The sequence below is a fragment of the Lathamus discolor genome, chromosome 2 (genome assembly GCF_037157495.1).
Source record: "Lathamus discolor isolate bLatDis1 chromosome 2, bLatDis1.hap1, whole genome shotgun sequence".
In the NCBI taxonomy this organism is placed as follows: Eukaryota; Metazoa; Chordata; class Aves; order Psittaciformes; family Psittacidae; genus Lathamus; species Lathamus discolor.
Window position 1 is genome coordinate 49,850,231 of NC_088885.1, and position 22,415 is coordinate 49,872,645.

A 22,415-nucleotide genomic window follows, 5' to 3' on the forward strand; every position below is an offset into this window, starting at 1 on the left:
AAACCCGCGCTTCCCGGGACAGGCCTGCAAGGGGAAGATGAGAGAATCGCAGCGGCCTGGGCCGGCCTGGGGGTGGCGGCAAAGCGGTGAGGGCGGTCGTGTGGTGCGGGGGTCGCCAATGGCGGTGGCTGGGAGGGGGGCACCTCCCCGCGGTGGCGCAGCCCCCCAGCTCATCTCGCCACAGCACCCTCCCTGCGCCGAGGGCGGCTGCGGCTTGGGCCGGGCAGCCCCGAACCCGGAAGCGCGCGGCGGTTGGTGTCGGTTGAGCGGGGACGGGCGCAGGATGCGAGGCGCCGCCGCCGCCCTGCCCCCCTGCCCGCTCGCAGCCAGCGCCCGAGCAGGAGGAGGAGGAGCAGCGGCGGCAGCGGGAGGAGCGGCAGAGGAGTAGGAGCCGCCGCTGCGATAGCATGAGTGGGGCCGCGGCGAAACAGCCCCCCGGCGAGGGGTCCGCCACGGATCCCGCCGCTGCGGACAAGGCGGCGGCGGGGGACTCGGTGCCAGAGCCGCCGCCGCCGCTGCTGAGCGTGGATGTGACGGGTTTAGTGTCGCAGTTTGCGAGGAGCTTCGTGCTGATCTTCCCCGTGTACGTGCTGGGCTACCTGGGGCTCAGCTTCAGCTGGGTGCTCATCGCCCTGTGCGGGCTCTTCTGGATCCGCAGGCACCGCGGCGGCAAGACCTCCCGCCTGGGCCGGGCTCTCGCCTTCCTGGAGGACGAGGAGGAGGCGGTGCGGCTCAGCGTCTCCTCCGCGGATCTGCCTGCCTGGGTGAGTGGCCAACACCCTCCGGCGCTTCCGAGGGAGCACCCACGCCCAGCGGGCAGCGCTACGGCCGGGCGGGCTGGGGCCTGTCACCTCCCCGGGACCTGCATGACTTTCCACCCCGGGGCGGCCCTCTCCTGCCCGGGCTGAGGGGAAGAGACTCGCTACAGGCCGGAGCCCCAGAGCCAGCCTGGTGGGAAGGAGGGGGCGAGGAGACGGCATCTCCCGCGCCCTTAGGCTACTTGTACCGGTTTGCCAGCCTCTTTGGGGACTTGGCGTCCGGCTGCGGGAGCGGCGTTACCGGACGTGGGCAGGCGGAGGGACCCTCCTTTCATCGGGGTGGCCTGTCCCTGCCGCCCTCCCGCCCCGGCCCCTTGGTCCGCCAGCAGCTGAGGCAGCGCGGCCGCTGTGTGGTGACAGCCCCGCGGCGCTGAATTTGCCGTGGCTGGGGGTTCCCTCGCAGCAGCAAACTTTACCTCAGAGTTTGGTTGTTTTGCCCTCCGATGCCAGTGAATGCGCACGTCTTGGACGTGGCGCGGTCTCTGAGGCACACAGATCTAGCTGCTCGGGCAGGACCTCTTAAAAAGTTGAGATCGAAGCGGACAAAATCAGTATCTTAATGGTTGTAGGCTTTTCAGTAAAGGGTTACTTAATAGGGAGTGACATAAAAATGAGGTGGTGTTTCTGGCAGGTTTCTGGCTCGTGGTGTGAGGACCGAGGAAAAGGGGCTGTGGTGGTCTTACTTTGTGCTGTGGTCGGTTTTAAAAGGCTTTCTTCGAAAGTGGCATGTTCCTTTGAAAGTTTCAGGCTTTCTAATAAGCCTTAATGATTATTTTGAGTCGACGTTGAATACTTTGGAGGTTTAAAAGTTACAGCTGACAGCCAGCCACCCATCAGGACTAGTGCTCATACAAATGTCCTGTTCTGCCCTGGTGATCCGTGCAGAGCTTGATGCTCTGTTGGTCTCTCTACCTGAAGTCTTGAGGGTTTCTGCTAAACCTTCTGGGTGATTTCTTTGTTGAATACTGGTTGCTCCTCAGCAATAGCCAGCCACATCTCTGCTATGTACTCTTTGCAATGACTGCATTGATCAGTGTTCCAATGGTAAGTATCAAAGTAACTATTTTCATGTGATCAAATTGCTGTACCTGGTGTGACCTGTCCTAGCTCTCTTGAGGAAGTTATAGGAGTTCCAGATGTCTAGAGAGAATATGGTGTGTTGGTGTGAGATGAGTCTGTTTTACCTTTGTTTCTTTATATCTTTTATCCAAGTTCTTGTTGAAGATCTTGGTAAAAATGAGGACAGTATCTAAGAGAGATGAAGTGGTTTTACTGCTTGAAGCTGAGATGTGAGTCTTAAATAGTCTGGGTAATAGCTCTTACGTTAGCTCTCTGTTGGTTTGGCTTGTGGTTTTGTTTTTTTTTTGTGTGTGTGTGTTTTTTTTTAAATCTGTAATCATGCAGCAATATAATGGAAGTATTCTTATATGAGACATTTAAAATTAATTAATTGGAGCTAGATTTGTTGTGGAGGGTTTTGTATATAGTAACTATCTGCTAGTAACTAAGCAGTAGATATTCAAGATTAGTGCTGTACGTAAATTTTATTTTAGGTCACAATTTGTTATGTTTGATAGTATGGCAAATAATTCCCGTGTGGAGTTGTTCAAATAATGAAAGGTTTAGAAAGGGGCCTCTTGACTGGTGTTAGAGGCAAGAAAATCACAGAGAGGAATGAGTGCTGGCTCAAACACCTGCATATCCTATGACATTATGAGAAAGCAGCTGGTTAATATGCAGGGTTTCCCCAGAAGTGTGGCCTTCTGATACAGCAGTTGGGAGATGTACTGCAAGTCACTGTTGGCTTTTTTGTGGCTTTATTTGTTTCCCTCTTTAGTCATGTTCTTAAATTTTACAGGTCTTGCTTCTTTTCTTTCTGCTGATGTATATGCAATGTTCTGGAAGTGCCATGCTTCCAAATAACTAGCTTCCAGGTGAAATGCAATCTGGAAGACAGAAGTCTTCTAAGAATTGAAGGCCTGCTTAAATAAAAACTGATCTTCGGTGTCTGCTGTCATAGTCATTTAGCTTTGTATGAGTCTTTTTGCTTCCTCTATAATGTGCCCTGGGAAACTGTTACTCTCCTTCCTTCTGCTTTATGTGTGTTGTCTTGGAGATTCGTGGATTTTAGTCATATTTCAAATAGGAGCTGCTGGATGATATATGGAGCATAACATCTCTTTAATAGGTGTCAAGTTTATCCATCTTCTTGTGAACTCCAAACTGGAGTATGTTCCCTTGGATTCTCATCAGGGAAATTTTAATTACTTGAGTAGGACAGTGCTATGTTTTAAACATAGGAAATGTTTTACTCTCCGGGAACTGAAACTGAGATGTAATAAACCACTTTTCAACAGAAATTATGTAACATCCCAAACATTTATCTGACGTGGTATCTTCCTTTGCTCTTGAGTGGAAAAGAACCTTAGCTGTGTATGTAAAATGTGATTTAATGCACCACTACTCCCCCCTCTGGGATTAATTGCTGCTTTAGCAGTACATGTTAAGTATCAGTAATACTGCATTGTGTTATTTGTTTTTAAGAAAGTGGTTATTGCAGGAGAAGTTTTTATTCTGGTGATTTGCGCAGTTATGATTTGAAAGTGATACTGTTGTGCTATCATACTAGAGTTCATAATGTTATTAGTTTCCTAAATTAGACTTAATTCTTTTATAAGCAGGTGTTGATACAATAGGAATATTCTGTACTGTGGATGTAAAATGCATTAGTTCAACATGAATACAGGTTATGTTATTTAAAATGTCAACACTGAATTATTTAAAAGAAATCTGTATGTGCTAAAAAATACTGCATTTACTTTCTTAATAAGATCTGTACTCACACACTTGCTAACGTGTAGTTATAGCTTTGTCACGTGTTTGGAAGATGTCACTGATTTATATGGGGTAGGAGGGAGCAGAGGTGGGTGCTTTTCCAAGTCATTTAAAACTAAGCAGTAGAATTTACAATCAGAAAGGATTGGAGATCAAAATGGTCTTTAAATAAATGTGACATTACCCCTTTCTTAGCAACGTTTTTATACACTAGATGTATTTTGTACTAAAACGAATGTAACTAAAAAGCATATATAAGGAAAGTGGCAACTAAAGTATCACTACTTGGGGGATAGAAGGTAGAAAACCAGGACTCCCAATTTTTAAAGGACAGGTATCATGTTGCATTTTATTTTTAAAACAGTAAAGGAATTTCATAATCTTAAGTGGTATAATGATTTTTAAAAGAACTTTTTTCTTTCTAAGAGCAATTAAAAAGTTAGTCTAATTTTGCCGTTGTAGGGGGTCTTGGTTGCTTAATCTGACTTTTACAGTGTAACAAGGTATTGTGTTTGACATCTTTTTGGATAAGTGAAACTTAGACTCCTTTTCTCCTCAACATAGAGATTAAAAGTCATGCTGATTTTTTTCCCACCAGATATTGTAAATTTGGCCTGCTACCAGAAGCTGTATCTGTGTGCAGTCTGTCAGCAATCATCAGGAGACCAAAATAGGAATGGATCTTAGAAATTCTAAATAATTGATTCTGAAAAAACGTTTTGACAATTTTCTTTGTATCCCTGACCGTGGATTATGCAGAAACAGAAATAGTATACATCTTTGTGGTAATAGTAATGCTGTATTAGTACATTAATTACCAGTCTGCTGTAGCATTTTGGGTCTTACAGACTTGAGTTTCTGCTGTAGTTTGGAGTGACTTTCAGGGTTTTGGTTTTGTGGTTTAGTTTTCTCATCTACTTAAGGTAAAAGGAAAAACCTGCATAAATGTAGTTAGGTGTCTAGTAACCTTTTTAATTAAACTGATTTACAGTCCTATTGTAAAGAAATTTTTAGATTGGTAGATCTTCTTGGGAATCTGCATGAAATTCTTGCAGACTGTGAGTATTGTGAATTACCATCGAACTGCTATACCACTGCTACACTAATAGGGGGGAGAAAATGTCAGCATGTACCCTTTTTAATAGATGCTGATGTATAGCTACAATAATCAATAAAATAATTATCCACCTATGTTATGTTGAGTGTTTTTGCAAAGGTGACGTTGAGTAAAACATTACTTCAGTGGTAGTTTTGTATTCCTTAGTTGAACGTTGTGTTGAATATTGAACAAACTGCTAGTTTTTAGGGGTAGAGGATCTATTCTGGGTAAAAGCGGACATCATAATGTGTCTGAAAATGGAAATTGATTTATAACTATGAAATTATTTGTCTTGTCTCATGTGTTAGAATAAAATATGCATTCATACTTCTTGTGGTTTTTTTTGTTTTTTTTTCCCCAAGCCCTTCCATGAGCTTCTTGTCAAATACTGCACTCACATGGTTAGAGCAACAAAGTCTGTTTTTTACTGGGAAGGCTGACCCAGTGTTTGTGGAAGAAAAAAGGTTAGGTGGCTGTAACTGCAGGCGCATGTCCTCTATTGAATGACATCTGCAGAGAAGGTTAATCATGTAGAAACAAGTTGATAACTGGATCTTAGATTGATCCAGGACAGGAATTTCCAAAGAATCCTTGCTGTTGGTGTTTAATATATACCCAGTAAACATGATAAACAAGTGGGCTTCTGTAATACATTATGTGGTTTTAATTGCCATAGAACAGTAAGATCTTCCTCTGAACCTCTAATTATGCCTTTGGTTAATGCTGTTACTGCTGCGGCTGTAGGAATTGTATGTGGACTCTTGTATTAAAATATGAAAAGGAAGTCTGTGAGGCATTGTGACACAGTCTTCTGATCCTTTCTTCAAAAGTTAGTTGAGCATGTTAGATTGAATTTACCAAGGCATCATTTATAAGAAAAATTACTTCCATGTATGGCTACTAAAGGCTGAGCTGGATCTAATAATTTTATTTGGTTAGTACTGCAGATGGCCATATACTTTAGGCTGCCAGCCTGCATCTGGGAAGTATAAAGGGGTGTGAGTTAGAAAAGGGTAAGAACTTTTGAATCCTTGACAGCTGAAGTCTATGGCCTTCTTCTGCCTTTTCTTTTTTAAAACTGCCTTCTGTTCTAGGTGCCTCATAGTGTATGTATACATACATATGTGTATTGTGGGTTGTATGTGCGATTTTTTTTTTTATGTGATTAGGCTTTCTTTTTATGGAAGAAGTTTAAATTTTGTTCAGTATTACTACTTGTATCATAGAATACCACTGTATGTCTCGGCACCCTGTCCAGATGAATCTTAAAAGATTCACTAGGGAATCCACCAGTTCCCTGGGGAGATTATTCCAATGACTGATAATTTTCTTTGTGAAAAATTTTCCTCTTGTGTCCAACCAGGATCTCCCTAGGAATAACTTGTACCCATTACTCCCCCACCTTTTCCATGTGACTTTTTGTAAAAAGGGAGTCTCCATCTTTTCCATAGTCGCTATTAAAATATCAGAGAATGGTGGTAAGGTCTTCCCTAAGTCTTTTCTAAAGGCCAAACAAACCGGGTTCTCTCAGCCATTTGTCATGTGGCAAGCTTCTCAGTCCTTTGATTGTCTCTGTGACCCTTGTCTGGACCCTCTCCAGCTTGTCTACATCTCTCTTGTATAGTGGGGACCAAAACTGAGCACAGTATTCCAGGTGTGGCCTGACAAGCGATGAGTAGAGTGGGATGATGACATCTTTATCTCTGCTGTTGATGCCTGGTTGACTTTCTAAGAGTATCCCATAGTTAGACATGTGAATTATGGGTTTACGAATGGAGAGCCAGCAGAAGAAAGGCATCTATGTTGCTCAATTGATCATATCTTCCTGTTTCTCAAAGTTTTTACATTTTGTGTGTTAAAGCTGTGCTGAGATGATGTCTGTCACATAACACATTTTCTCGTGTAACAGTGTGGTAAGCATCACAATGTGATTCATTTGTAAAGATCCTTTTCCACAATATTTATGGTAGAAAGCCATTGGATGAAGAGATGTTTATGAATGCAATATCAAACTACTAAAGAAAAATATTAACCTGAAAGTATTAATATGCTTCTTGAATTGGCTTTTAGGTGCTACAGGCCTTCTAAATATGTATGTATAATACATTTTTTTTTTATTACAAATTGATATTACATAAGTTATTAGGATTATGCAATACATTCTTGAAATGTGCTGTGTAAGTAACTAAGAAAGTTGTGTACAAGTCTTAGTGTTGTGGGTTTTTTTTTTTGTTTATTTTATTTTGGCTTTGCTTTTTTTTTTTTTTTTTAATTTTTATTTCAGTGTTCTAATGTTTCTTCCATGCCCAAATAGTTTTACATATAAGAGCTGGCCCTGCTTTTGTCGTGTTTGAAAACTTGGGAGTCATGAAGATCTTGTCAGTAAAGGCTGAGGTTTTTTTTGAAGAAAAAGTCTAGAATAGCAGTCAAGATTCTTCTTACTTTAAATTGCTACTGTTTTTTGAGATCGTTGGCACATCACAGAGTGTAGCTGGATATGGATTCTAAGTTTTTTTTTTTTTTTTTTTTTGTTTTTTTTCACATGAGAGCCTGCTGGGAAATAGGAAGATGAATCAGGATTATTGTCAAAACACTTTCATTGTAGTTTATCGTGATGAAAGCATGTTCTAGAAATTTTAAATATTATATTGGTGTTCTGTTCTCCTTTTGTAAAATGAAAGAAGAGGCAGCATTTTGTTTCTCATAGGATAAAAATGTTTGACTTAATCTGATTTGTGTTGCAGTTTCTCATTTATCAGATCATCATTAATTAGAGCACTGAAAAGGTTCTCTAATTGCTGAAGTTGCCTTTAGCATAACTTTTTTTGAGCTTTGCAACAATTTTGTGCTGACAGTATGCCTGTACTGAATCTGGGGTGTGGGTTTGTGGGAGATGTTTTTAAAAAAATAATTAAATTCTTATCTTTGGCTAGTGTTTGTGAACACTTAATGAAAATAAAGGAGGTACAGAGATGGAGTATTCAATGTAGAATTTACTGTGAATAGGAACAGTGGAGAAACAATATTTTGATGAGAGAGGAGAGTGGTCTCATTTTAAACAACCATTTGAAGTAAGTAAATTATGAAAGCTATTTAGTGGGGTCTGTCATTTTATCACTTGTTTAACTTTTGGATCATATGGTACTTTGGTATGTTTGGGTAAGATTTGTTTCATTTGAATGAGGTGAGTTCTGTGAAGTTCAGAAATAAATTGGTTGGATGAGGAATGAGAGGGAAGAGTCAAATCATGAGTTTGCTGAAAGTGATCATGTGTGAAACCTGGAAGCCAGTTGCCAGCTTGAAGTGTTTGACAGTCTGTAGTTGTCAAAGATAGCATGATCTGACCCAGGACTCTTTTTCAGTCCCATCTGCCATGCGCTAAATGCTTTTCTCATTTTGCAGTGAAAGAGAGCATTTGGGCAACACTTGTGTTTCTTAGATAGTCTTAACACCTTTCTTGAGGAAGCCTCAGCTTCTCACTGGATGAGACTAAAGTTCTGTTGGGGCAAGTAGGAAAAGATGAGAGTGTAATTAAAGATGTCTGCGCTTTTTGAAAATAAAGAGCCAACTTAAATTTGTTTTCTTTCTGGCACTTTCAAACTTCTTTGTGTTTTGATTTCACAGATTTTGTTCCTTTTTATTATGTTTTTAATGTAAGTTTCATGACTTTTCTAGCTGGCTATAATGGATTGTTGTCAGGTCTGGGAAGTGAGGTTATACGAACTTCCTGCATCAGCTAATGGAGTAACTAGTTGCGCTAGAATTAGTCCAGGTTAAACTTGGTTTATAAGGAAGTTTCAGTACAAATATGAGATTCTGAGAATCTGATTCCTTTCCTGATTTTGGGAGCATGTGCTAAACAATATTGTGGCTGTGCTAAGTCCATTCCACTTAACCTCAGCTTCTTAGGATACTTTGGTTTGATCTCTTGTTTCTTAACATAGTTCTGTACAGTCTGTCTTCATGTCAAGCAAGTGAGGAGCTGTGTCACATCTCCTTTTGAATCCCATTGGTACAATGCCTGGGAGGGGGAGGAAGAAAGGTACACCTCAGCTTTCTTGAACCATATCCCCAATGTATTTCTAGGTTTTTTTTATTTCCAATAGCATCTATCAAGCTTCATGTACCAGTCTTAAGAGTGGTCAAGTTCTCTTTTTCTTTGTGGTTTAAGTACTGCAGCCTTTTTTATTTTTGTATTTTTTAAATTTTTTAGTAGCTTTGGTTTTGTTACCTCTAAGTGCTTCCTGTGATACTGTTAAAAGTTAGAGAAGTGAGAATTTTAAAGCTTCTGCGTACTAACGGTGTAGGCATTTCTCTGCATTCAAATATGCTTATTGCAGAGAGAATCAGGGTTTGTAGTTAGAGACTGATTCTGCAGTTTCAAAACACAGTAAATTTGCATTCCTGAAAAAAAGGATGTTCTGCATCCAGTTGCATTTTCTCACTGCCTTCTTATGCCAGCATAAGAATTTACTTGGCCACCCAATTGTAAGCTTTTTGCCAGCTTTAGTGTTCTGCTGGGAACAGTTCCTGGAGTAGTTTACTGTGCAGCCACACAAACGCTAGTGCCTACAATAAGGAGGTAACGGAAGCCTCTGGTCAGGTTTAAAGTTAAATGGAACAATAGCTTGCATGAAGAGGACCTTCTTAGAATGAAGGGGCAAGTAAAACTGCTGAGGTTTCTTTGTGGGGAAGCAGAGTTAGAACTTGAACAGTTCATAACATCAAGCTGCACACCTAATTTGCAACATTTCAACAGACCTGTTAACATACTAATCATCAGACATATAGACTCTTGGTACTTAGATCCACCTCTGTTCTTAGATCATGGTTGGATCATACGAGCTCCAGAGGTCCTTTCCAACCTGAAGTAGTCTTATAATTTTTTGTTGTGTTTTAAGCTGTCATTTAAATTGGCTTTCAGTCTCCAGTTGTGGCTTACAAATGGTAAGAAACCTTTTCTGCTTAAAATAACCAGTGTTTACTTAACTGTTAAGTATAACTAGGGAAAAAAATAGAGATGGCTATCTCTAGGGAGGTATTTTGTGGGAGGTAGTGAGGCTTTTTAAGTCATTCAGATGCTTGTCAGCTAAATAGTATTAAAATTCTGTGCAGCAAATTGCTAAAACATAGTTTTTCAAATGGAACTCCTGTTATATAAATAACCTTTATAAGACAAGTGTACCCATAATGAGTCATTACACAAAGTTTTGTCTGCTACACCCTGATGTAACTATAAAATTCTCCTTAGGAGTTGAAAATCTGAAACAGGGCTAACAGTTTTCAGCTGAAGCAGTCTACAATTAAGTACCATGAAGTTGTTATTAGAAATATGAAGCTAGTTTTACTTGGCTGAAAATAACTGTCATATGACAGTCAAGCATTACATTGTCATTTGGCTGTCCTTACCATATAGCAGCATGTGTCAAGTTTACATTAGCTCAATTGCAAGCGCTTTCACTTAAGAAATTTATATTTGTGATGTAAATTGCATGCATTTTTGTGTCTGCTTTATTGAATACTTGGAGAGAGTCTGTTGCAGACGCTAGCACTGTTTTTGCAACCTTTGTTTGCATTCTTTTGGTTAGATACTGGCTCACATGAATTATCCAAATAGTTTCCTTTGGGAAAATTTTGAAAGATGTAACGGCGAGCACTAAATAAAATGTATTGACAATACACTGTCTTTCAGTCCATCACTGTCTACCTGAAAAGGAAGGTGGGGAGAAAGTGGGTGAATCTCTAAAAATGCAGTGTCTTCCTGTTTCATTTTTAAAAGTAACCACAAGATATGTTGAAGCATGAAGGTAGCTATAAAACTGAATTGTTCCAGTTTGAATTAATTGTGCAGCATTATGATCCACACTTCTGCTCTCAAAGTTTGTGACTGTTCAATTTTTAAAATAGCTTAGTACAAAAATGGGGATGAAAACATTGTGGAGGTGGAACTCAAATGCAACTTAACAGATCAGGAAGCTCATAGGTTGTGTTATATTTAAGCATGATTACTTTGTAATACGTGGTTCTTAATGCCTTTTTTCAGATCTGCATAGCTTGATATAAAAAAAATATGCCTGAGCTTTCTCAGATACCTTTCTTCACATAGCATATTCTGTAGACTGTTAATCAGATTTGAAAAATTAGTGAATATGCTTGCAACTTTATATCCAAAAACTTGGCAAGAACTTTTGTGGCATTCTACAGGAAAGAGTATTGCAAGACATGCTCTGAGCTGTAAATTTTTATGCAGGTTTATAGAGCAAACTCTCAGGACTTGTTGGTAGTCAGCAAGCTTTATCTGTCTGCATGTTTCATGCACGCTGTTAACATAAGGATTCTATGATGCTTCAAATGAGGAAATGTCTGTTCTTAATTTGTTAATGTTTCCTAATGCAGTGAGCTTGCTGGTCCAGGACTTTGAAAAATTGTAATTTGTTTTGAGGCTAGTCTTTTCCCTCCTCCCCAGTCTATTGATTCATCTTGTTAATTGTTGAACTAGAATGCTAAATTCTCTTGTCTGTGTGCATAGGAAGTTGTCTTAGTCTAGTAATCCAGTTTGTGATGCAGACTAAATTTATATTTTAAACTGCTGTGTTCCTCACCCAATGACTTTTTCCTAAAATACTTGAACTAGAAAATGAACGCTTTTCCACCCGCCCACCCTCTGCCAGTTAAATGTCAAATAGCAGCCAGGAAATGATAAGAGTGTTTTATGGGGGGAACAAAAAAACCAGTGTTCAGTCATTTGACTTGCATGTGGTATAAGAATATGTGATTGATATAGTAGCTTAAATTGTAGTAATGTCTTCTTCTCTATTTGTTCGTGATTGTCTTTATTTTGATTTATATTTAATGGAAAATATTTGGGCTTTTGGAAGTGGGTTTTTTTTTTTTGTTTATTTTTAGGGTGTGTTAGGTACAAGTATTGTGTTGATGTGAATGTGCCTAAACTATGTTCCTTTGATAAAAACAGTATTCTTATTTCTGTCTTGTTCATATAAGTCTTTATAATTAATTTTCTACTAATGTTGGCTATGTATAAAGCTTTTTAAAAAGTTGCATGTAATATGTGCTTTTGTTGTTTTCAGGTCTTAACATAGATGTACGGTAACAAAACATTTTCCAACAACTGTTTTTCTCAGTTCCTTTGTGTTTTGATGTTTCTTTCCCCCTGTGTCCTGTCTTTCATTAGTTCTGTACAGTAACAAAAATGTTACTGATCTGTTCACTTTGTCACTTTGATTTACAAAAACCAGCCAACCAAAGAAACAAACCCAAACCAAAACCAAACAAACAATAAAAAAAAACGAAACACCAAGCACACACAGAAAAAGACACAGAAAAAACCCCAAACAAAATCCAGTGAAATCTGGGGCTTTTTTCCATATAAGTTGGAGTAATTCATCACACACAGAACCATAGTAACAGCCTGAAAATAGATTTGATTTGGAAATTACATTTTTTTTTAAATGAATCAATTTCTCATATAAGAATACAAACTTTAATTTTACTAAATAAGAGATGAGGAACTATAAAAGTGTTCTTTTAAAACAGTAATTCAAGGTTAGGTTATTTGCTTCTAGCACACACATGCTGTTCTTGGTGTACCCGCTTCCTTTATACTGATTTGTTTTTCTGGCACAGCTAGGAAGGAAGCCTGGTGTACTAGTAACACCATACCAATACTTCTGACAAAGCTGTGAGTGAAAGTACAAGTGTGTATACCTGAAATTAGGGTTTGGGTTGTTTTTCTTTTCACTAGTACATAAACCTCTGTTAGGTTTGGAGGGAGGGGTCTGCACAGTGTTGTTCTGGGTATTACACAGGAGCATTAGGCAATTGTAGTTGGCAGTTCTTGTTTGGGAATAAGTGTAGAAAGAACCATTAAAGCCTAATGGGCAATTTTTTTTTTTTTTTCTGAGATGTTTACCTGCAAAGTGGATACTGGAAAAACTCCATGGAATATGGGGTGACAGTCTGTGGTGGTTTTTGCTGAAGAAACCCAAACTTTCATCTTCACTTAGTTGAGTTTGGTATTTGGGAAATAGAATATTTGGCAGATATTTTTTTAAAACATTTTTTAGGGTAAGAAGTGGAGGCATTTGTGCTTGAAGTGAAACACTGCAGAAGGGATGGAAGTGGTTGTAACATTTATTTACAGTTGCTTTAAAATGTTTATCCTTAACTGTGGTAACATAGTTTCACATCTCTGTCCTCCAGGGGCAGCCTGAAAAACTAGAATATCATTTAAGTGTCAGTTTATTGAGAAGCAATAGGAATGTATCTACTTGCCAGAGAGAGGAGATTAGTTCATCAGGATTCCTCAAATTAATGGGGTTTAAGCTCCGACAAACCATTTTGGAATTTCCTCTACTGTAAAGTTATAATTCTTGATTCCCATGTAACACATAAGCTTCTGATTTAGATATAACCTGTAAAAACTCAGGTCGTTCGCTTTCTTGCTTGAGACTTGCAGTGCCTGGGGGAATGGTTTTACTTTTTGTCAACCGCCATCATCTTGCAGGTTTTCATTTGTTCTAGTTTCTTCATCCCACACTCTAAAGTGATGAACTCCAGCTCTGCTTTCTGCTGCTGTGATTGTTTGCATTGCCAGGCACATGGAAATAACATTCCTGTCTGTCATACTCCAAAAAAGAACAGAATATATAAGTAAAGGTGTTACTTGTGATCTCCCACTAAGTGAAATGGACAAAGCCTCTGATTTGGAGCAGCTCAGATTAGTCAGTGGCATGGGATTTGGGAGGTCATTATTTTAACAGAAAGTAACTATATGAGCTCATAAGGGTAAAAGAGAGCGTTGAGGTGTTGAAATAGGTATCTCAATGACTGTTTTTCCAAGATGGTTTATGATTTGATTTTGATTACAGACATTTCCATAGGCAAATAGATCTTCAGCTGTTTAGTTAAAAGCCTCCAATTTATTCAGGTAAAATGTGTGTTGTAGATGACTGTTAAGCTTGCTGACTGATATCCTGACAATTTTCCAAATACCTTGAGCAGTCAGAACTGTATCTGATGCAGCAAATCACATATAGCAACAGGAATGGTGGGTTGGATTTCAACATCACTTTGATGTTGAAAAGAAAGAAAAGACTTTTTTTCTTTTCCTCAGAGGCTAGTTTTACACAGAAAAGCCTTTATCAAATTCTTGAAAATACTTTTCAACTGAAATTATATAGTTGCAAATTAACTCCTGTTTATGCAGATCTCTGAAAATAACTGTGGCATTTTACTCGGGTTTGATTTCATTTTAACTGTCATCACTGCAGTCTTCTAAACTCAAGCTATGTCTTTTGCAAGAAAGTTATTACATGTGATTAAGAGCTGCATACAGATTTTAGACTGCCGAAAATATCTGGTAGATGTACTGGGCTGGGATTCAGCCCTAAACCAATACAGCCAACAGTACAAAGCCATAAAAAAATATGTTGCCAATTAGCACACACAGTGAAGTTTGCTGCAGCAAACTGAAATGTAGATTGATTCCACTGAACTTGAGCACCTCATTTCAGAGATGTAAGTCTCTTTCTGCTGCCTGTCTTTAGTCAGTTGGAAGGGATGAACTGAATTTTTTGCAGGAGCTCCCTTTTCTCTGCATAATAAGAACCTAGAGTAATGAGGTCATAACTTCACTGCTACTTTTTAAATGCTTAAATTTAGCAAGGAATAATGTGGTCCACAGCTGTTAGATTTTTAATTAATACATCTAGTAAATATGTTGTAGAACTTCTAGAAAAACTATTAGCACTGTGCAACAGCATTTGTTGTGAAATCTGCTGAGTATTCAGAAGCTAACAGTTACTTGGCTGCCTATATTACTCCCTGCATGTGCACAGATATTAACTCTCCTTCAAGAGAAGTGCAGGCTAAGGAGGGTTCTGCTTAGGAACAATAAAGTGGCATAGTTATTTTGGCGTTGCCATTGGCAAGATTTCTTGAAACCTGAAAAAGTTTTAGGGAACTGATCGACTAGATGGTGCATTATTTGCAGTTCAGGCAGTTGTCCTGTAGTTGACAGAAATTTCTTTTCACTTGTCGAATTAATATTCAGTTTGGTTTTGAGCACAATGTGTTTGGTTTCCACTTAGAGCTAGAATTTGAACCTAAATTCAGTCATAAGTCTGAATTCATTGGAAATTTTCTTTATGATCAGTACAGTCATCTGCAGAGGACTCTCTCTGACCATAGGAGAAATGTTTCAAGATGTCAGATGTATCTCTCCAGAGGCCCTTATTTCTCTCTATTAATGATAAAGCAGGTCTAGGGTCACTTGATTATTATTCAGAATTTTGAAGATCAGAGAAGAATAATTCAGCAATTGCAATTGCCTACTCCTCACCAGTGTTTGAATCTTTAAAATTGGAGACCTTTGAAATTGCTGTGGAGCCATATATAGGTACGAAGCGTTGCCAAGATATAAAAAGTCTTCCTGTTGTTGTAAACTGCAACCAGGACCTGGTGGTATGATTTGATTAGCTCTGTTCCAGCAATACACTGCAAATACCCAAAGTGGGACAGTAGGTGTGGATTAAAAATGTAGAAATGGTGAGCTTAAGTATTGGTTATAAGCAACTCAGCCTTTAAAGTCTCTGTTGTGTGCTTAATGTTATGATTCAGTTCTGAGCAGTATGCTTATGAAATGACTTACTGCTACTGTCAGTAATTAAAGTAGTATTAATTTATGATGGCTATGTTTACTGCTAAATTGGGAAGTGGAAGACCATTGCTGTTTGTAATAGTTGAGTTTGGGGTAAAGCGTATTCAAGATAACCCAAACATTTGGGGATATCTTCAATGCTTATGATAATCAGTAATGTAAGAGAAGAAATGACAGTTCTGTGCTGCATTTACATAAGGAAAAATGTATTTAACTGTTCTTCTTTCACTCTTGCTAGCTCTCCATCCTGTATATCAAATATCCAACAATTCCAGCAGTCTGATGCTGGAGCGTTCCTCCTCTGCATCCAAGAAAATACTAAATCTTATTCAGCTACTTGCTACCCATTATTTGTTTGAAGGCCAGTAGCTGCCTTTATAGCAGGGCTAGTTTCACTTGTGGTAAACATCTTCCTGCAAGCACTCGCTGAGCATAAGCAATGGCTGTGTAAATAGAAACAAGTTTTTTGTCATTCAGGTCAGCAGCTATGTACACTTACTTGGGCATGCTACCTGGAAGTAAATTGATGGTGTTATCGAAAAATTTTAGTATGTGCTCAAAATAGTAGCTTTCCCCTAGTTTATGGTTCCACTGAAGTGCTGGTTTTGTAGCTGCTTACATAAAAGCTAGAGTCTGTTCTTTCAAAAAATATAGGAACTCCTCTCTAAACATATGCAAATAAAATAAGTGAATTTACATTAAAAACAGAGAAATTAAAATGGAGTATCATGTAAGACATATGGCCAAGCATTAAACTTACCAAATGATAGAGGAAGGCAGATTCTGTAGTTTCCAGTATTGTTTTAAAAATTAGCTTTGTTTAGAAAGAGGATTAATATTTTTTAGAGATTATGATTACTTTCTTTTCTTTTTTTTTTTTTTTTTTTTTGAAGGTGAAAAATTCTGGAGCATGTTTTGTTGCGGAGCATGTTTTGTTGCAGAACATTGTAAGAGAACTATTTTGAAAGGTAGTATCAGCGATGGTTTGCAGTTAGAAAGTGTCTGTGTCTGCAGCAAGCAGAAATCTCATGGAATGTTTCCTGGAACCAGGGCCTACAAGAATTTTGATAGTGTGAAGGGGACCATTGCGCGATGATTATGGGGCTTTTTCTTTCTGTTTAGTAATTTTTACTTTTGTATTTATTACTAATCTCTTAAAAGATGTCATCTTCTTGAAACCTGATCACTAATTAAAAAAAGTCAAATGTTAGTTTTAAACTCCAGGTTTCCTAGTTATGGCAGTACTTTTTTTTTTTCTCTTGGTTTTGTTGATTTGTAAAGACTTGCATGGAAGGACAAGTGACTAAACAAATGTTGCTGTGTACACAAGTCAAAGAATTAACAGGACTGTCATATCTAGGTGTCTTTTAACTGAAATATTGCAACATGTAGTTGTGGGTTGGAGAAAAGGTACTGCGTGCCCTTTGATACTCATTTAATCAGTTGCCTCAATTCCACTTGAGGGGCTTCATCTTCCTTTTGCTAAGTATGGACTTTATTATGTTGCAGAAGTGCCTGCCAGGCAGTATCCATCTCTTTGTGGATGATCATAAATCTTGTACTGCTGTCAATGGTGTATTCTGGTATTGAATTCACTTTCTGATGAAAATCTTTGTAGTCCTGGAACGACACTACAACCACACTTTGTCTTCTTACTTATTCTGTGTGCAGACTAGAGCAGCAGCCTCTGTAAGTGTGAAATTCTATTTACTTTTTACTATTTTTAATGAGAATTGAGTTCATTACTGCCAATATTAAGTCTTAATGCTGGGATGTCAATCTGTTTTTAATGTTCTGTGTGTCTTAGGCACTGTAGCCACATTCCAGGGCAAAATTGTCTATGTTGCGTCCACCTGCTGAAGGATTCTTTCTCTGAGCCTACTGAATTCACAGTAGTTTGACAGCAGACCTGACTTGGGCCAGGATTTTACCCACTTTTTTAATTGCAGAATAAATAAAAAACCCCAAACTTTGCATCTATGGATGAAAACCTACTGTTTCTGACCTTCACACAAGACTTTTCTGTGGCTGACTTAAAGCATTAGTCCTGCAGGAAATTTGCCACTTGCTGGCACAGATGCTATACATGTCAAGCCACTTGCTGGCACAGATGCTATACGTGTCAAGCCAGCAGCATAAGCATTCATGTTTTCATCAGAGGATGCTGTTTCAATAGTGTCCTTTCCTTCTGCAGGTTTGTTTTAAGTACACTTACTCTGCTTTTTCTAAAATAGCTTGCTGGATAAGAGGTGCTAAGCTTTGTCATGGGACAGATACACTCCTACTGAAAGATAGGTTATGGAAACAGATCCACAATTTGTACGAACACAGGAACTAGAAGCTGTGGGTGCAGGTTGACAGCATGATTGTAGAACCTTTTCAATATATAACGAAAATACATTTTTTGCTTCAAAACAAAGTAATATTTCTGGATAGGGATTGGGGGGGGGGTTTATTTATGTTGAACATTATCTTCTGTCGTTTGATGAGGATATTTTTCCTCTAAAGTATCTTTTGTTGATCGTGTGTAGAGTCAAAATAGTAAGACTGGTATTTAAGGATAAGGATAATAGTTAATTTAGTTGGGAGGCAAGTTTGGTTTTGGTTCCACCTTGTAGCTCAAACATGATGTAGCATACCTAAGTTTAGAAACTTGGTTTATAGCAGGGAGTGCTTCAATCTTTCCTTAGCAACCCAGCCCACGAAAACACACTAGAATTGCCCTTCCTGGTCTGTACTGAGGAATGGTAGCAAACTCCATCCTCTTAAGGTGGAGTTTATAAACAGCAATAGGATAATGATGCCTGCAATTGAGATTGGAATTCAGTGGTCTGAGTGCTCTCTAGTTATATATTTCTTGGTCTTGCATGATCCTGCATGAGTATAAGGGCTGCCCTAAATATCTAAAGTATCAGTTTTGCCCTGAGTAAACTTATCTGATGCAAGAGAATTTGTGAAATTGAATTAATTTATTTGTTTTTAATTTTTTGCAAGGTCCTGAGCATTTTTGGTGTAGAAGGGGGAAGGATGGTGACAACAGCTGCTAAGGGTTAGAGACAGCCTTTGCAGAACTGGAAAGGATATTTAGGGAAGGATAACTCTATAGTACTACTTTGATTTTTCTTTTTCCTTAAACATCATTTCTGGTTGCTGTGTTAGCTGGACCTTTGATCTTGTATAGTGCAGAAGTTTCTCTGTTTCCAATTAAATGTTATACATTTTGTGTATCTTTTTCTAACAAATAACACTAGTCTGTTCTGTGCTGAAATACAGTCTATTGAGGGGAACAAAATTGGTTTAGAGAGGATAGAGGAAAAAATACAATAAATCTTTCAAATTTTACTGTGCACCTGATTATTAGAAATATGGAGCTTTTTAAAAGAGCCTGGTGTAAGAATCTGCGTGCTTGAATGGAAGAACCAGAAAGAATTACACATGTAAGCTGTTTGTCATCTGATAGCTGGAGCTATCGGATTAACTAGGGCTTTCCTCCCCACCATTTGTTGTCACCATGTTAACAGAGACCCAAATTAAACTTTTTTTTTGTTTGTTTCACATTTTAGAATGTTCTGCTTTCTGTTACTTTCTTATGAGAGATTTATAGTTTCAGAGAGAGTTTATCAATGACTATTTACAGGTTCAGTAAACCAGGCAGGTTGTCTATACCCTTTATGTTTGCTGAATTTATATATAGTATTTCAGCTAGAAATGATACAGGGGCATGTTAAAATGCTTGTAATACCTTGACTGATTTCTGATTATGTTTAAAACGTGTGTGTATATATTTTCTTTTAGTGTAAGAACAATAAGCATATAGATCTAACTCATGAGCATACTGAACAGATGATTTTGTGACTTTGTCATTTCAGGATGCAGGTTAACCCAGTTTGAATTTGCATGCTCTAATACTGTATTTTTAGGTTGAATACCACAGAACACCCCCCACCCCAACAAAACCAAGTTCTGTGTTTTACTCTTTTGTATTTTCAAATACAAATTTGCACCCCAAACTAAGAAAAAATGAATTATATTTGTCTTGTTGGAGTTCACATAGATTTGTTTCAAATATATTATGAACTATAGGTTTAACTCAGTAAAAAAAGATAAAGGTTAACCTATAAAATCTGGGGTTTAGTAGATGGAGACATTTTATGCTAAAATGTGCACATTGACTCATAGGAGATCATTTTGCTCTTCAGTAATTAGTTGCTGGTAAGCTAGTTAGGGAAGGACATTTAATCTGCCTGAGAAAGAAGACAGGCAGCCTTGCAGAAGCTGGTCAGTACTTGTTGAACACTTATTTTTCCTCAAGGTTGATGTCTGGTTTAGTCCTCATAGAAGGCCTACATGGTCCCTCAGAGAGATGAGCTACATGCCCTTGCAAGTGTTAACAGGAATAAGATATCTCTGATGGAGGAACCTTAGTCTTAGTGAATCAGAGCTGCTGACTGCAGGGGTTAGCGAAGCGGGTAGTGGGTCAGTGGAGTAAAAGGACAAGAAACCTTCAATGTTTTAGTCTAGATAGGAACAATGAGGATGTCTGACAACTTGGTGCAGAGCCCAGCACTTCTTTTCATAGCTGAAGGCAATTCAAAGGATAGTAAATTGTGCTGTGGCACTGGTTGTATAAGCTGTTTTGAAAGTTAGTATTTAGCAGTCTAGAGAGGAAAACATTTTTACTGTTGACCACCAAGACAGCAAGATGCTCTGGTGTGCAGTGGAGTGGGAACATGTCTGGATTCTCAAGGGAACTGAAAAGGAATTTGTTATGCAGGCTTAAAAAGTACAAAAGATGTCATGTATTTATAATGTAACAAAATGAAAATAAGGTGCTAATGCCTTTATAAAACTTTTAATACCCGAAATCTCAAATTTTAAGGTATTAAGACTTTGTTTGGAAGAGGAGGAGAAGGAGTGAAATTATTTTTGAGAATAAAAGGGTAAAGTCAATAACATGTCAAAAAGTAGTACTGTGCAAGATTTTTCAAGTGGTAAAATTCCGTGAGCTCTTAGAGCTACGGTTCATCCTACGCCTTTCAGCAGCTTAAGCATTTAAAATCTGGGTCTCTGCTTTCAGTAATGATTGCAATGCTTGTGGGAATTTGGAGATGTGCTTATGTGGGCTGTCATGAAATGTTTTATTTTGTAAACCTTGGTTGCACTACGTATCTATAACCTGGTGTGAGAGCAAGACTTTAGTAGGTGTAAATCCAGTTCTTGGTATTTTACTTGTGTAAAGTGTTAAGCTGTTCAGTTTGTGGGTTTTGTTGTTTTGTTGGGTTGGTTTTTCTTTTTTTGTTTTCCCTTAACTCTGCTTGTTGTGGCCTTTTATTGGACATTTTCATTTAAAACATAGTTTTTATTGCTGTGGATGCCCACTGAAGGTGAGATTGGAAAAGGGCACCCTGCTGTCATAATTCTTGATAATGAATTCTGGCCTTCTGAATAAGGAGATAGTATAGATAAAAGCACTATTGTAAATGTGGGTAGTAAGAGGTAAAGCAGGTTCTTATGTTGCCTCACTTTAAGAAGTGTTCAACATCACTTTGGTTCTTTATTCTTGCTGGGTTCTTCATGATGGATATGAACTTCAGTGGTGTAACTGAAGGATTGCCTTTCGTCATGTCTGCCAGGCAGCAGACACCAATCAGGTGCTGGGAAAATGTGTGTACAGGTGATTTGTTAGGTCTTGGTGGGCCTGCATGCTGAATATAAGTATGGTTTTAGTCCTTGCATTCCTAGGGTATCCAGTGATTTCTTTAATGCTTTTAAATTTAAATGTCTTCATATGAAACATAGAGGGGTTTTTGATATAATAAGATTTTTAAAATAAGAAGCCTATCCAGCAAACTGTGCGAAGCATGACTTAATTTAAGACTATGTAGTTATCATGATTAATTTTTTTCTTGTAGAGAAATATTAAGGCAAGATTAATCTTTAAATTTAGCAAGAATAAGTTGTAAAAGCTCTTTTTCTTGTTTGCTATAACTTGTTTTGAGTTTTAGGAACACTTTCTGTCAAATTTGACAAACTCTGCTGCATTGCCCAAGATACTTGTTGGAAACCTCCCACCCTGAAAGCAGAGATCTTGTTTTAGGCATGATCCAGAAACCTTTGTTAAATTCTAGAGAAATTCTAGGTAGGTGTGAAAAATATGACTTTCTGTATCAGGATATCAGTCTTATGTCAGATGTTCTGCACGTGGATTCTTCAGGAAGTGGAACCCTTTAAAAAGTTCCTGCAGCTGAATGCCCCACATGCCTTCAGTCTTACTTTTTTTTTTCCTTTTACTGTGCCGCCCCAGTCCAAACTGATCACTGAAAACTTACAACACTTTTCCAGCTGGAAAAGTATTGAAAACTGCAAACACGATTCAGGAAAAATTGCGAGATACTCTTAAACTGCAGGGAAGATGAAGCAGTTTGGTTACAGAGTTCACTTCATCTCTCTATGGAAAACTGAGTCATGATATATCGTACTAGTATATGAGTACTTGAAGGTAATGCTAAAATTAGGCTGCACTGGAAGATGAATCTGCAGTAGAGGACTGGAGTCTTGAAGTATTTTTGTTTCAAAAGAGGTAACAGGTGAGCTTTGTGGATCCCTCTAGCGTGCTCTGCTATGTTTAGGGTAGGCTCTGCATCAAGAGACAAACTCATGCCAGTGTATTTCCAGATGTTTGGAAGGAAATTTTGTAACTATCAGTGGTAAAGCAAGGGACTTTTATGTGTTGTTCTTCAGCCAGGATGCTTCTGGGAGTTATGATGCTCAGTTTTTAATTTATAGGCAGAGCAACTTTCGAGTTGGGGTTGCAAAGGCTGAGTGTCAGGCTAGAAGTAGGATTTCCCAGTTCCCATACTTACTAGCAGACTACTGTTCTGTCATTCTTCCAGAGCAGCTGCTTATAATGCCTATCCCGAAGGATTTCGTTATGGCAAGCTGCTGAGAAGTAGCAGGTTTCTGGGTAACTTTGTATTGTGGCATG

General features: G+C 38.6%; 1 protein-coding gene across 4 annotated transcripts in view; it reads left to right on the forward strand.

Annotated features, from left to right (window-relative positions):
- Positions 1 to 95: 95 nt before the first annotated feature.
- Positions 96 to 22,415, forward strand: part of ESYT2 (extended synaptotagmin 2) — a 75,260-nt gene continuing 52,940 nt past the window's right edge. For 2 of the 4 annotated variants that reach the window (XR_010609957.1, XM_065666785.1), the window contains exon 1: positions 96 to 764. Coding sequence is in view for 3 of the 4 variants with exons in the window: in XM_065666785.1 (XP_065522857.1) it covers positions 408 to 764 (357 nt within the window). In the remaining variant the exon portion in view is untranslated. The remainder of the gene's footprint in view (positions 765 to 22,415) is intronic. The other 2 variants (XM_065666786.1, XM_065666788.1) reach the window with 2 other exon arrangements.